This window comes from Phodopus roborovskii, unplaced genomic scaffold (assembly GCF_943737965.1).
Source record: "Phodopus roborovskii unplaced genomic scaffold, PHOROB, whole genome shotgun sequence".
NCBI classification, from domain to species: Eukaryota; Metazoa; Chordata; class Mammalia; order Rodentia; family Cricetidae; genus Phodopus; species Phodopus roborovskii.
The window spans coordinates 3,181,532-3,195,347 of record NW_026126636.1 but is presented as its reverse complement, the minus strand read 5'-3'; the positions used below and the strand labels follow the sequence as shown (position 1 = coordinate 3,195,347).

Sequence of the window (13,816 nt, the reverse complement as noted above, 5' to 3'; positions counted from 1 at the left end):
TCCTGAAGCTCCCCCTCGGGATTGTGTTTTTGTCTATGCACGGGGAGGCAGCACCCTGTAGGAGCTAAGCTGCAAGGTTTTCTACCTTTCTGCGCCTGAGACCGCCAAGCATGAATTAGTCACCTGTTGTGGTCACTGTCCTGCTGCAGTGGTGGCACTGGGCCTGGTGTTCTCTCCATGCAAGCAGCTGTCCCCACTTCTCTGTATGGCCACTGCCTGGGTCTTTCCCACACGGTGTCACACAACCTAGAGTCCCCACGGCATCCCACTGCACGGCAGATCTCTACAGGGGAAACATGGAGACCAGCTCTTCAGCCTTTCTTCCGGGACCTTCAGGGCCTCCTATTCCTAGGCCAGCCACTGACCGTGCTCCCTATGAGTCCACCCTCCTCCCTGGCCGTAGTGCTGAGCCACAGCTCTGGCTAGTAGCATAGGGAGTCCCGTCTTGTACAGCACCTAAATGGGAGCATTTAGGGCTATGTGTGGTTCTGCTGAATCTCACTCTGAGCCCACCCTGTGGGTTTTGGGTTCCTTACATCCTGAACACAGCTTTCAGGTGACAGTTACACCACCCCCCTCCCCGGATGACTCCAGACCGGGCCCTCTATGGACACATGGCTCCTGGGCACCATCTAAAAGTCTGTTCGCTGCAGCCAGGCTCCATCTGGCCATGGGGCAGCTTTCCCTGCCTGTCGCCTGGTGATCCAGCCACACCACCCCTGGCACAGATGTCCCTGCCTGTAAGCAGCAGTCCTCACCAGCGGGGTTAGGTCACTCAGGCTCAGAGACTGGCTTGCCCTGGTCATTCTTCATGTGAAGCCCCCATAAGGGCTAAGGGTGAGGTCTTGTGATGCTAGCTCAGTGTTGACCTATCCAACCCCCAGTTCTCGGCCCCCACCTACCTCTCTCATCCCAAAGAAGCAGCTGCCCCCCTGGCAGCCCAGGCCTTTCCTAGAACCCTGGAGTCTCCCTACACCATGTGGGGACCACTATACAGAAGGCAACAACACAGGGGTCCAAAGCATCCAGAATGCAGGCCCTGCGCCCAGCCCAGCAGCATGCTGGTTGCAAGCCTGGCTCCCGCCTGCAGATTCTTTGTACTCCAACTGGCCCCGGGAAATCCCCAAGCTCCCAGAGTCCATCAGCCGGCTCTGGTCCCTGGTGTCCACACATCCACACTCAAGGGCCTGCCACCCCACTCTCCTGTGATCTGGAGGTCACAGCAGCTTAGGGGGCTGTGGTGGGTCATGGGAGGCCTGAAAACTGGATTTCTGAAGTATTTCTAAGGACTCTGGTGGCCAGATTTGCACATCTCCATGGTTCCTTGATTTAAAAAAAAAAAGAAAGAAAGAAAAAGAAAACAGATGATCTTGGTCTCCAGAATGTGAAAGCCCCAGGATGTGGCATGCTGCGGCCCCAGAACTTGCTGGTTCAGCATTTGGATAAACAGTCCCCTGTGGCCCCATGGCCCATTGTCGGAATGATTTACATTGTGATCTCAGGGCCCAGTTCAGTAGTGGAGGGACCTCAATATTGGTCATTTTCAGAAGAGGCTTGCTGAGAACAGCCACAGTCTAGCCTAGGCGCTCCCTCCCACCAAAGGCCAGGAGCTGCATGGGGGTGTGGCTGCAGCTGGACCCTCAACCCTACAGCCTGGTACCCTCGCTCAGCATGGAGGACCAGAGCCTGACAGATGGAGCAGGAAAATTGGACAGTAAACCCTTCCTTAGAGCAGCAGTACTGACTGCTCACCTGGGCGGCTGAGGAGCTCAGCAGCCCCAAAAGCCACAGTGCCTCTGAGCATTAGACAAGGCAATGTCGGCATGAGGAAGTCAGACCCACACAGGGCAGTGTGGCCCTCCGGTCCCTTGGAGTCAGGGGGCAGTGGGAGAACCTGGACTCCCCAGGTCTGTGATGGAGCCGTTGTGGGGAGCAGAAGCTGGAGAGGATTGTCTGCTGTGCCCCTTTAGAAATGAAATCAGCAGAGCAGCCACCAAAGGGGCACACCACAGACGGATGCTTTTGCTCATTTTGAACCTTATGTCATTTAAGTGATCGACATCTCAAAGTGTGCAGTTCTGGCTGAGAAGGTGTTGTCTCCCATGATGTGTACTGCCGCCCCACCAAGAAACTGGGCCATCTTCCCCCCGAGGACCCTCCACTGGGCAAAGCCCCTGTGATAAGCTGAGGTCCCTGCCATCCAGTGTCTGTGATGCTGACCTCAAGCCATTCTCTGCAGACAGCTTGGTCACTGTGTGGGTTGAGCTGGCGGTGACCCCATCACATTGGGTAGTATCTTCAGAGCTCTCTGGGCGGCAGTGGAACGCAGGTGTTGGGCCAGAAATAGCTCTTCCCACTGGTCAAAGCCGAGCTTACTGTGTAAGAGCCCCAAGGCCAACCTCAGCCCAGCTGCCCTCCTGTGTCATGATGATGAAGACGCAGTAGTCGTCATGAGAACACGGAGGGAGCCCCGTGAACCCCCCTCCCCCCTCCACACAAGGAAGAAGGGCCTGGGATTGCCTGTCATGTGCCACACGATGCAGGCTGGCAGAGGGGCTAGACCCTCAAAGAGGAGTGGAGGCGAGGCGAGCACATCGGAGAGGGCGCCTGCTTGTCAACATGTCGGTGTCTCTCCACCTGCTCACCTGAGAGCGCCAAGCTTTCATTCTTCCATGCTACCCGAGTCTTGGCACTGCAGTCTGTTGGCACTGGACATTACCACCACAGTTAGTAGTTTGGCCAACACAGAGCCCACTCCAGTTGTCCAGAAAGTGGCCATGCTTTCAAAGCTGCTCCCTACTTTGTATTCAGGGAGGCCTTTGGCTGGATGTCCACACCCACCTGGTCACCTTTCCTGTGGACTACTTGGGGCACCCACTAGGCTGGAACATCCAGGTCCAGCTCCTCTGAGTACACCCCTGCAGACCACATGAGGCAGGGCCCCCTAAAGTTGGACTCCGTCAATGCTGGACTCACCAGGTGGCCCAGGTGAGTCCATGCTGGTGGCGTGAAGACTCATTGTGGGAGGGTGGAACAGAGCTCCAGCTGTTTCCCATAGATTATGACGCGGAGTGTCCACCAGGACAGAGCTAGACTGTCTGGTCACGCAGTGTACACTGGCCTCCAGGGTTCAGAGTCCTGGGTTCACAGAGTGCTGCTCAGCAGAGGGACGGATCGCCTCACCATCGTGAATTGGCAGTGGCTAGCCAGCCCCCTGCCCATCTCAGTGGAACTGCCCCTGGTTTGTGGGTTTAGCTTCTGAGCCAAGACAAACGCCCTGCTGAGACTGCCCGGCTGCTTCCTGAGACCTTCCTAGGGAGAGTAAATAAAGACAGGCAGGAAATCACACAACGACGCCCAGGGGAAAGGCAGGAACCAGAATGATCAGAACCATGGACCAGCAGCTGCAGCCCCGGGGGATTGAAGAATGCAGGCCTTGGCTCCTTGTCCTGGGCCGAAAGGAGGAGCTGCCTCTGTCGCTCAGACAGCAAGGGTGGGGGTGAGCTTTGCCAGGGAGGTCCCTGGAGAGTGCGGGAGTGGGCAGGCTGGGCTAGCACCTGGAAGAACACTGCCCACCAGTGCTGGCTACTGGCTGGATACAGTCCAAGTTCTGAGTGGCTTTGACTGCCCACTTTGGGGCCGAAGGCGTGTGCCACCACACCTAGCTGAGTCTTGAAGTTTCAGCCCTGCCAGGCCTCAGTGGCTCTGTCACCTCCCAGGACCACCATCTCGCCTTATCCTGCCCAGCCACACCCTGCTCCACACAACACCCAGGGCTGCTGTTGGTGATGGCTGCCGTGGTCCTAACTGTGTGATCCAGCCCTGTCCCTCCGGCTCTCATCCCGGCTCAGGCTCCTGCCATTTGTGGGGTGGGGTTGGGAGGCCTTGTTGGGGCAGAGAGAGGTAGGGTAGCAGCATAAAACCAGAGGGGCTGGCTGTTCCCAGCGTAAGCCTGAGGGGATCGTAGTTGATGATCAGGTGGGGTAGGGAGGGGCATAGGGCAGTGTCCACAACAGCTGACCTCATGGCTTCTGCTGAGCTGGGTGTGGAGAGGGGGCTCACCCTCCCTGGCCCCCTCCTACCCTGACAGTCAGCGGGAGGATGAAGTAGCTAGATTTCCTATTAGCCCTGCCCTTAGAGATGGTGAGGGATATGGGGGTTGTGCTATCAGCGACACAGGGACCTCATGTCACCCTGTGCTGCCCTTTGCCAGACCCGGGAGAGCTATCTTGGGTCCAGTGTCCACCACTCACACTGGTTGCAGAATGAGGGCAAGTCCCCTGCTCTCCCTGCCTAGCTCCAAGCTTTTGCGTGGGTGCTCCCAGTGTGGAGAGAAGAGCGTCAGGAAGTGTGTGCATGATGGCTCCGCCTCCGCTTCATCAGCAGCATCAAGGCGCCTACAGCCTGGACACATGCTGCTTCCTGCCCCTCTGAAGGGTGAATGAGTCCCCAAGGTCCCGAATGAGACACTGCAGGGTGGGCTGGGCTAGAGGCCCCGGGCCTGATGCCAGCTTGGCCTGCCATGCAGCTAGCTCACTGCACAGCTCCCAGGGCCTGCCCTGAGACCCGGACTTTATGCCTTTGCTCCCACAGCCCACAGGCCTGGCTCCCACATCAACCATCCCGTGAGGGCCATTGTCCGCTTATGAAGTGAGCTCTTTGTCTGACCAAGTAGCCAGGGGGTGGGTGAGGGGGATCTGCTGCCTTCCTGGCTTGGCTGGGGAGCCCCCCAGGGCTGTCACACTCTGGGCAGGGAGCCTGGGGCTGTGATGGATGCTGCTCTAAGAGGCCTCCCTGGCTCCAGCAGCAGCAGGCTCCAGGCCCATTGGAGTGCTAGTAAGCGAGGCCAGGTAGAGCAGGGAGCCAGCAGGAACCCATCCTGGAGCCTGGGCATGGGAACTGTCACCTCTCTGAGCTCTTGTCATTAAGTAGGTGCTAACCTCTAGGATACTCGTCCCACCCTGGGCTGAGTGGAGTGCAGGCCACTCATGAATCCAGGACTGCATTTCCAGGACTGGCTGCAGAAGAGTCATGGGGGATGCCCGCACTTTGCTTACTCCTCACTTAGCAAGTGCCAGGCACAGAGCAAGGCTGGAACCCTGCCCTCTGAGGCCCGGGCTATGCCACTGCGCTGTGCTGTCGTGATTGGCTCTGGTAGGCCAGGAAGGTACAATCTGAGAAGACTCCCTGAAGAAAGTCTCTCGGAGGCCCAAGATGAGGAGGAATAGGGGCTTGGAGAGGCATCTCGGCCACAGGGCACTGCAGGTGGGAAGCACACAGGGAGATAGGTGAGACCACCGGAGGGATGTGGCTTGTCAACTGTCACCCTGGTCTAGCTGCTCCCCCAGGAGTGGGGAATAAGATGTCACTACCATGGCCCACCAGTCTCCCCCATGGCCTCTGAGCAATATCCAGGGCTTCTGTGGAAGGAGAGTGGGTAGGGACCCAGGGATAATGCTGTTTCCAGAAAGCCAGGGTGAAACTCAGCAACATAAATGGGATGAGGTAGGAGAGCAAGGCAACATTCACCTAACCCGTACAGGGTACTTCAGTGTCTAGTATGGGCCTGCTGGGGATCCAGGGATGTCTCCCAGCTCAGGGCCTGGGCCTTTGGGGTGCCTACGGCTGCAAAGGTGGGAGGAGCCCAGGAGTGGTGTGTGCCCAGGCTCAGCCTCGCCAGAGGCCAAGTCACTGGAGGGCTAATCACAGTCACAACCTAACCACACACAGGCAGAAAGGAAGCCCCCACGTACAGCCAAGAGCTGTGCCTTCATCTGAGGGTGTACAGGCATGGAAGGTGGAGCGTCACGGGGACTCGGGCCCAGCTTGGCCGGGGGCCAGTAGCTGCCCAGGAGCCACCACGAAGCTTGGGGGTCTACCTGATGCTCAGCCATGCCTGCGGGCCCACCATTGAAATCAGCCAGGCTGGGAGGTTGGAGCCAGCCACTCCTGGGCCTCTCCTTTGGTGACAAAGGAAGGACCCCATTCAGGGCCAACTTTGTCCAAGTTCCCTGTGCTGGGCTGACTGGAGGCTGAGTGAGCACAGCTCACGGACCTGGGGGCCACACTTTCTGCCAATGTTATTGGTGTTATGGCGAATACCACTGTCCTGGTAGAGATACATGAGAAGCAACTAAGCAGATGTGTCAGAGTGTGCCAGGAGCAGCATGGGGGTGGGGATGTAAAGAGGGAGGCAACTTTGATGCTGGGGACACCCTGAAAGCATAGCTTGTGTGCTTCTGGAACAGGGGGTAACCCGGTCTCTGGTAGAGGAGGACAGAGCTATCCAGGACTGGTCGCTTGTGTCTTGGGGAAGAGCAGCAGCCAGAGGCAGGGCTGACCTGACCCACACAACTAGAGCACTGTGGCCAGAATGCTGAAGTCAGGTTCTGGCTGGCCCTAAGTGGTGGATCATTGGTGGCCGGTGCTGGGGATGCAAGGCTAGCCATAGCCAGCCTTCTGGGCCAGCTTTGTGGCTCTGGGGCAGATGCAGCACCTGCAGGTCAGGGAATCGGGACAGCTCGCTCAGGTCATATGAGTAACAGCTGAAATCCCATTCCCCAGCCCCCGCTTCTGATTCCAGGCAACAATAACCAGATGCTCCCCAGGCTTGCCCAGTCGCAGATTCTAGAACCTAGAAGGCTGGCTCCACCTCAGAGCCAGACCTCCCACCTCCACAATATACACCTTGGGCCGTGGGTCCCACGGCACCCTATGAGCTAGCCTTGCGCCTCATCACCTGTGCAAGACCCTGCACCTACAGCCTTGCTGGGGGCCATCTCTAGCAAGGAAGGGGATCCTTGCCAGTTTCCTATTGGCTATGGAGGCTCAGCAGTCTGGGCTTCCAAGCCTGGCCCTTTCTGGTTCATTATCCTATAGACCTTCCTGATGCTGTGACCTTTTAATACAGTTCCTCATTTGTGGTGACCCCCAACCATAAGATTATTTTTGTTGCTACTTCATAACTTATTTTGCCACTGTTATGAATCGTAATGAACATCTGATGAGACCCTCGTGAAAGGGTTGACCCCCAGAGGGATTGTGACTGGCAGGTTGAGAGCCGCTGCTGTAGAGTGGATTCCCACCCTTCCTTCTTACAGCATTGCTCATCCAGGGGTGAGGTGATGTGGCAGCAGGTCAGACTGAGCCAGAGTAGGACATGGCTGGGAGGCCTCTGGGGTTGACATTCCATCCACGGGGCTGAAATTGACTGGGAGGGCAATGCTGTCATTGCCCCTCTGACCAGTGCACCGCTGTGACTTACCCTCGGCCTTTATGGGGTCAGGGCTGAGGACTACCCTGTGCCCAGGTCCTTGTCTGGTGGACTCCCTGGAGATCGCCATAGCGGGCAAGGCGGTCCCTGGTGCTGTTTGAGGCCCTATTAGTCGGAGTAGTGATGGCCGACCTGTCCTTAAGCTGCAGCCCACGGAACCCATCCGGCCCCTGACTGTGTACGTGGGAGGTGTCTTGGGTATGATGAAGCACCCCCAAAGCAACTTCACCAGAAATCAGATTATTTGGCATATATAACAGCTCGAGGCAGGAGCTGATGCAGAGACCACGGAGGGGAGCTGCTTACTGGCTTGCTTACTATGGCTTGCTCAACCTGCTTTCTTATAGAACCCAGGGCCATCAGCCCAGGGATGGCCCCACCCACAACAGGCTGGGCCCCCTCCCCCACCCATCACGAATTAAGAAAGGCCCTACAAGCTCACCTACAACATGACCTTATGTAGGCATTTTCTTGATTGAGGCTCTCTCCTGTCAAATAACTAGCCTGTGCCAAGTTGGCACAAAACTAGCCAGCACAGTAGGCTCTCCACAGTGACCTTTGCCCCAGAAACATGGGCAGAGATGAGTTTGATCAGCAGCCTGGGCTTAGACATCCAGACAACCATAGAAATGGTTCCAGACCCCTGCCCACCAGCGGGTGAGGCCACACCAGCTGTCCCTTCACCCAGAAACCTTTGCTCCCACAGCAGCTTCCAGACTGAGTCAGTCATCCTGGGGTGTGCAGGGATGCCTTCTCCCAGGCCTCAGGCACATCTGAAGCCTCCTGTGGGACCTTAGCAGACACAACCAGGCCCCTGGCTTTGGCCGGCAGAAGCTTGATCCTGCAGTATGATGATGCGCAGTCTGGGCTACACACTCAGTCCCGTGTGCCCGTCCTCACCCCTTGGTCTGTAGAGCGCTGCCTTACCGTGGCCTCTCCTTCAACCGTAGGTGTCTGGTGGCCTGACATGCACCGGCTGGCTGACCGTATCCACCTGGAGGAACTGACACGCATCGGCCTCCTGCGTGGCAGTGTGGACGCCATGCTCCAAGTCCACCTGGGAGCAGTGTTCATGCCACATGGGCTTGGCCACTTCCTGGGGCTCGATGTGCACGACGTGGGAGGCTACCCTGAGGTCAGTGTGCACGCTGGCCTCCCTGCGCCTGGCCCTTCCTGGGGTAGAGTAAAACAGGAGGGGTGGGGTCTCCCTGTGACACACAGGAAGTGGGGTGCTGGACGGGGGTGGGTCAGTGAGTGGACTTCCCAGTGGCTGCACAGGCTTCAGGCTTGGAGGTGGGTGCCTCTACTTACAAGGCCTCAGGACACACACTGTGTGTAGTGTCTGTCTGTGCAAAGGTTCCCCAAAAGACCATGGAACTGAAGCCAGGGTTCAGGGCTACACCAAACCCTGCATGTCCTTCATTGGCACCGTCTTCAGCCCTTAGCTCAGCAGCAGAGCCAGCCTTTCCAGCTCCCTGGCTGCCTCACGCTCTGCCTCCCGGGCCACTGGCAGGAGAGCAAGGCTTGAAGGGCATCTTCACACTGGGCTCCTTCGCCTTCTCTTACTGCCAGCTCTCCAAGGACCACCCAGTGGGCGCCTGAGGGCTCCTGGGAAGCCCTGCTGGGCAGGTGGCTACAGCCCCTCAGGGCCTGTTCCTGCTGCCCAGCCTGGCCTGCTGCCCACCGTGCAGGGGGCAGGTTGTGCAACTGGTGCACACCCTGGGCCCCCCCCCCCAGCCAGTTAGCCAAGCCTGGACCCGGCCTCTTGGCTGTGGGGTATTTTGAAAGCACTGAGAATGATTTGGGGGGAGGGGAGGATTGCTCAAGAGAAGCATTATTATTCAATTATTTTTTTTCTCAAGTGTAAACAGTTAAATTTGGAGAAACAAAATCAGTTTTAATTTCCTAATTTCTGTCCATCCTATTGTGTGCAGGGAGCCAAGAGCAGGCCCTTCCAGTCATTGTTAGTTGAGGTTCGTTATTCATTAGTCGCCAAAGTCCTTTTTTCCACCAAAGAAAATTGGCAGCAAAGTGTTTTCATCTTTTCCAGTAAGCAGCCCTTTGTGCTCCGTCTATTCTTCTGACAGATAAACACTGTGGAAAAATATGGCTTTTCCTATAAAAGTCATTTGTTTTATTTCAAGCCTACAGACACATCTGGGTCTCTCCTCAGGGTCCAGTACAAGCTGAGGCCCACTCAGCCCACTGCCCAGGCAGAGCAGCAGGCAGGGACACCCCTAGCATAGCTGGCATCCCCATCCTTGGCCTGTGGGTCACTTGGACCGGCTCGCCAGCCTCCTCTAAGCTAGGTCTGTTGGAGGCAGCCTGTAACTCCCACCCCAGCAGACCTAAGAGCAGCAGCTCCGAAGGAGTGTTGGCTCGCACAGGTATATCCTTTAGCCCTCACTGCAAATCCTTCAGCCTCCCCTAAACCCAAGAGATGTGACCTAGTCAGGCCCTGGCCCTCAACAGGCTTTCACAGCCATGGCGTAGAGAAGAGACAAGCACTCAGGACATAGCAGAAGGTCCAGGCTTTCAGTGGCAACTGGAATGTTCTGGAGCAAAAGCCTGGCACAGACAGGAAGCAGGCTCCTCCCCTTGACAGAAGCACCTGAGCTGAGGCCTGGGGCCTTCTGAGGAGCATCCTCCTCCTCCACAGCCTCCACGCTTGCTGGTCCAGAGACAAGTGTTACAAGGCTGATGATAACCAGCCAGGGTTCTTCCAGAGCATGGCCCACACGACACATGGCACTTTATGTCCCCCATCACCTGGCCTGCTCACACCAGGTCCTAGTGGCTGTCCCTACCCTCACAGAATCTCAGTCATGGCCATTCGATGTGCCCAGCCCTGGAGGCCAAGCCTGTTTCTGGTTACCTTATGTGAACCGCTAATTGAAGTCTGATGTTCTTGGCCCCCAAACAGTCAGAAACGACAGCTCGGTCTCCAGCAGCTGGGCGTCCTTGGAAGAGCCGCAAGTGGGGCAGGGCAAACTCAGACAGACCCTGACCACAACGGCTTTTTTGCTGCCCACTTACTCAGAGGCCCTGGGCATCAGCCAGACCAGTGCCCTGGGGAGCTGGAGGAGCAGGGCACACCTCAGCAGCAAGCTATCGTCACCAGCACCCTCCATGGTCACAGGGCTGTTTCCCAGGGCCCGGTGTAGGCTAGAGAGAAGCGGGTACTTACATGCCAGCGCTGGCGGGAACAGGCCCATCCTGATGACAGCACCTGTCCCTTCCTCTATTGAAAAGGCTGACTTGGCCTGCAGGAGCCAGGACCCGTCCAGTTTCCACTTGAGCTGCCTGCAAGAAAAGACCAGGAAGGCCCTGCAGGCCAGGCAACCCCCTAAGAGCTTTTTTGGCTTCCCTGGTTTGGCTTCTGACCTGCAGAAGGGCCTGAGTGAGGGCAGCCAGACACCCAGCCAGCCCCATGGGCCTACTTGGCAGCTTGCACTGCATATGTGTGCATCATCCATGTCCAGAAGGTAGATCTGTTGGCAGCCAGGGTCAAAATGCCCTGGATACAGGTGTGCAGAGAGGGCAGGTTCCTGTGGTTAGACTGCTGGATACACTCTGGTGGTGGTGGGGGGGGGGGGACCCGGGGGCTGGAGCCAATCCTGTGTGGCTGCCTCTCAATGAGGCAGTGGCCCTGGCAGCCAGCCTTGGGGTGTTCAGTTGGGTTCCCCTAGCCTTCTCTCTCCACAGGGTGTAGAGCGTATCGATGAGCCTGGCTTGCGGAGCCTGCGCACAGCAAGGCGTCTGGAGCCAGGCATGGTGCTGACTGTGGAGCCGGGAATCTATTTCATTGACCACCTCTTGGACCAGGCCCTGGCAGACCCAGCCCAAGCCTGCTTCTTTAACCATGAGGTCCTGCAGCGCTTCCGAACCTTTGGTGGGGTGAGTACCTGGGGGCCCCACACTTATCCCCAGAATGTTCACCACCCCACTGTTCCCTTGGGGAAAGGTGGAAGGACTCCTGCCTGGGTTTAAGGCCTAGCCAGCCCTCTTACATGAGCAGATGCCAGACAGATACCTTGCCTCTCAGCAGGAAGATTCTTCAGAATGCCCACCAGTCCCAGCGGGTCCGTGAGAGCACAGTACAAGCAGAAAGGGCCCCCTCTATGTCCTCCCCAGAGGCCGAGACCAGTCTGTCTGGTCAAAGACTAATCCCATCCCTCAGAAAGCTTCTCCCAGGTGGCACAGTCAGACTGGACTGGGCTGGCACCACTAATGTGACTAATGGAGCCAGCATGGTCATAATGGCACCCTGTCTGTGTGGCGCAGGTCCGGATCGAGGAGGACGTTGTGGTGACTAACAGTGGCATGGAACTGCTGACCTGTGTACCTCGGACCGTGGAGGAAATTGAAGCATGCATGGCAGGCTGTGACAAGGCCTTCACGCCCTCCTCTGGCCCCAAGTAGAGCCAGCTGTGGTGTGCGTCTGCCCACAGCACCCCAACAGCAAGAGGCAGCGCTCAACAAAGCAGATCCTGAAGCTCACGTTAGATTCTTCCAGAACCATCACTGCCTTTCCAAGGGAGACTAGCATTAACCTGCAAGATCACATCCCTAACCTTGACTTTGCTTAAATGACTGACTGCGTGATGATTGAAAAAAAATCTGTTAAGTCGCAACTCAATTCTCTTGATGCCATTTATATCCATGTGCTCAGGAAAGATGCACTTATGCCTGTCTTCTCCAAATAAAAATCAATAAGCAGAATGGAATTTGCAATAAAAGCTTTTCTAAAATGGCCCTTTGTATCCAGCTTCCTCTTTACTCCTTCACAGGACAGAGAGCGCGTGGGGGGCTGTGGCCAGAGATGATGGCTCACCCAGTGTCAGCCCTGTGCTCTCTGCTTCTGCCTTGGACTGGCCTGGGAGAACCAGGAAGTCTTCCACCAAGAGCTTCCACTGCCAAAGTTAGCGTGACAGTCACCTGCTGCCAGGGTTCCCCAGCAAACAGGCACCAGAACCGCTAGGGCATTTGCTAAGTTCTGGAGTCTTGATTTCACTTTTATACTAATCAAGATAGAGCATGTCAGCCAGCAACAGTGTGGCATAGGAGGGTGCCTGTCTGTGGCACCATCATCTCCCAACAGAAATCTACTGACCCAATTCCATCACAAGGCTATAAGCCATGTGGGGCCCAGCTGTGCCCATGGGGGACCACTTGTCCTCTCTGCCACACCCCCAGAGCCTGCTTCCAAAACTAATAGTCCCAGGTGGCACATGAGAAAGGTTCTACCACAGTGTGGCTCAGTAAGGTCCCTCCCTAACACTGCCATGCCTGTCATCCCACGACTAGGAGGCTGGAGGAGGACCAAGAATCCAAGCCTTGGCTACACACTAAATTTAAGACCAGTCTGGGACCTGGGACCCTATCTCAAAGCAGACGCAGACCAATCTCTGTTGCATTCCAGGCCAGCTGAAACTATAGAGACCCAAAATAAATACAATAAAATGGAACTGTTGTAGTGGAGAGAAAGAACTGGTCCAAGCTCAAGGTTTCAAGCAGCCACCAAAGACTTTAGTTACTAGAAACTGGCTACTTCTTCCTATGACAAAAACACAAAAGTGCTTATGATGTGGCCACAAGAAATAAAAGACACCATAAACGAATGCCAATCTCAATCCCAAAGCACCATTTCTCATTGACTTCTTAGGTTTGCAGCACCCAATCTTAGGGGTTTTGCTGGTACACACGGGCCCATCCTTGGCTACCCACCAGAGACATGGCCGTCTGGATAAACATGAGCTCACTTTATCCCACACTCCTGAAGCTTCAAAAATGGATTAGAAACCGTTCCTGAAAGCTGTACAGTGCTAAGGCCTTCCCCACACTCTGGAAGGGCTGGCCCGGCATTAACTGAGATGAGCACAGTCCAGGATTGGCCTTGTACAAAGGCCTTGCAAGACTAAACCCACAAGGATCTGAAGTGAAAACCAGGAGCTGCTACAGAAAGAGCTGCCAAGAGGTGGAAGGGAGACAAAGGTGCCACATACCAAGACTAGGGACCAGAGAAGGTTCTGGACAGCATGATACACTGCCATCCGGGAAGAACCATGAGGATCAAGGCCATGCAGGAGATGAAGAGCTGGCTCCGAGCTGGACAGGACTGAGTGGTAGGGCCTGGAGCAGGCAGGTTCCAGGGGTACACAGCGGTCCAACTCCAACGGACTTCGTGCTATGAGGGAACCTGACAGCCACTAAGGGAGGGCTAAGAGTCGGGGATGGGACTTTTTTTTAAATGCAAAAGATAGTTATGAACTCTTCACACATGCACAGGCACTTTGAGAACTGGTCATTCTAAAAGTGTTTTTTATTAAGACCTGGTTTCATCACAAAGTATAAAAACTTCTAATACAAGTTATTAGAAATAAACTCCAACTAGAACGGGAGATTATAGCTCAGTTGGTAGAGTACTCGCCTAGCATACACAAAGCCCCAGCTTCAATTCAAGCCCTAGTGTCACACAAAATCTAGATGTTGTGGTACATGCCTGTAATCACAGCACTTCAGAGGTAGAGACAGGAAGACATT

The 13,816-nt window shown here is 55.9% G+C and overlaps 1 protein-coding gene across 2 annotated transcripts in view; it reads left to right on the top strand.

Moving 5' to 3' along the window:
• Pepd (peptidase D) overlaps positions 1-12,026 on the top strand; it is a 131,347-nt gene extending 119,321 nt beyond the window's left edge. For both annotated transcript variants that reach the window (XM_051207287.1, XM_051207286.1), the window contains 3 exons: positions 8,224-8,408; positions 10,979-11,170; positions 11,558-12,026. In XM_051207287.1, the coding sequence (XP_051063244.1) occupies positions 8,224-8,408; positions 10,979-11,170; positions 11,558-11,695 (515 nt within the window). In that variant the 3' untranslated portion in view covers positions 11,696-12,026. The remainder of the gene's footprint in view (positions 1-8,223; positions 8,409-10,978; positions 11,171-11,557) is intronic.
• Positions 12,027-13,816: the final 1,790 nt, after the last annotated feature.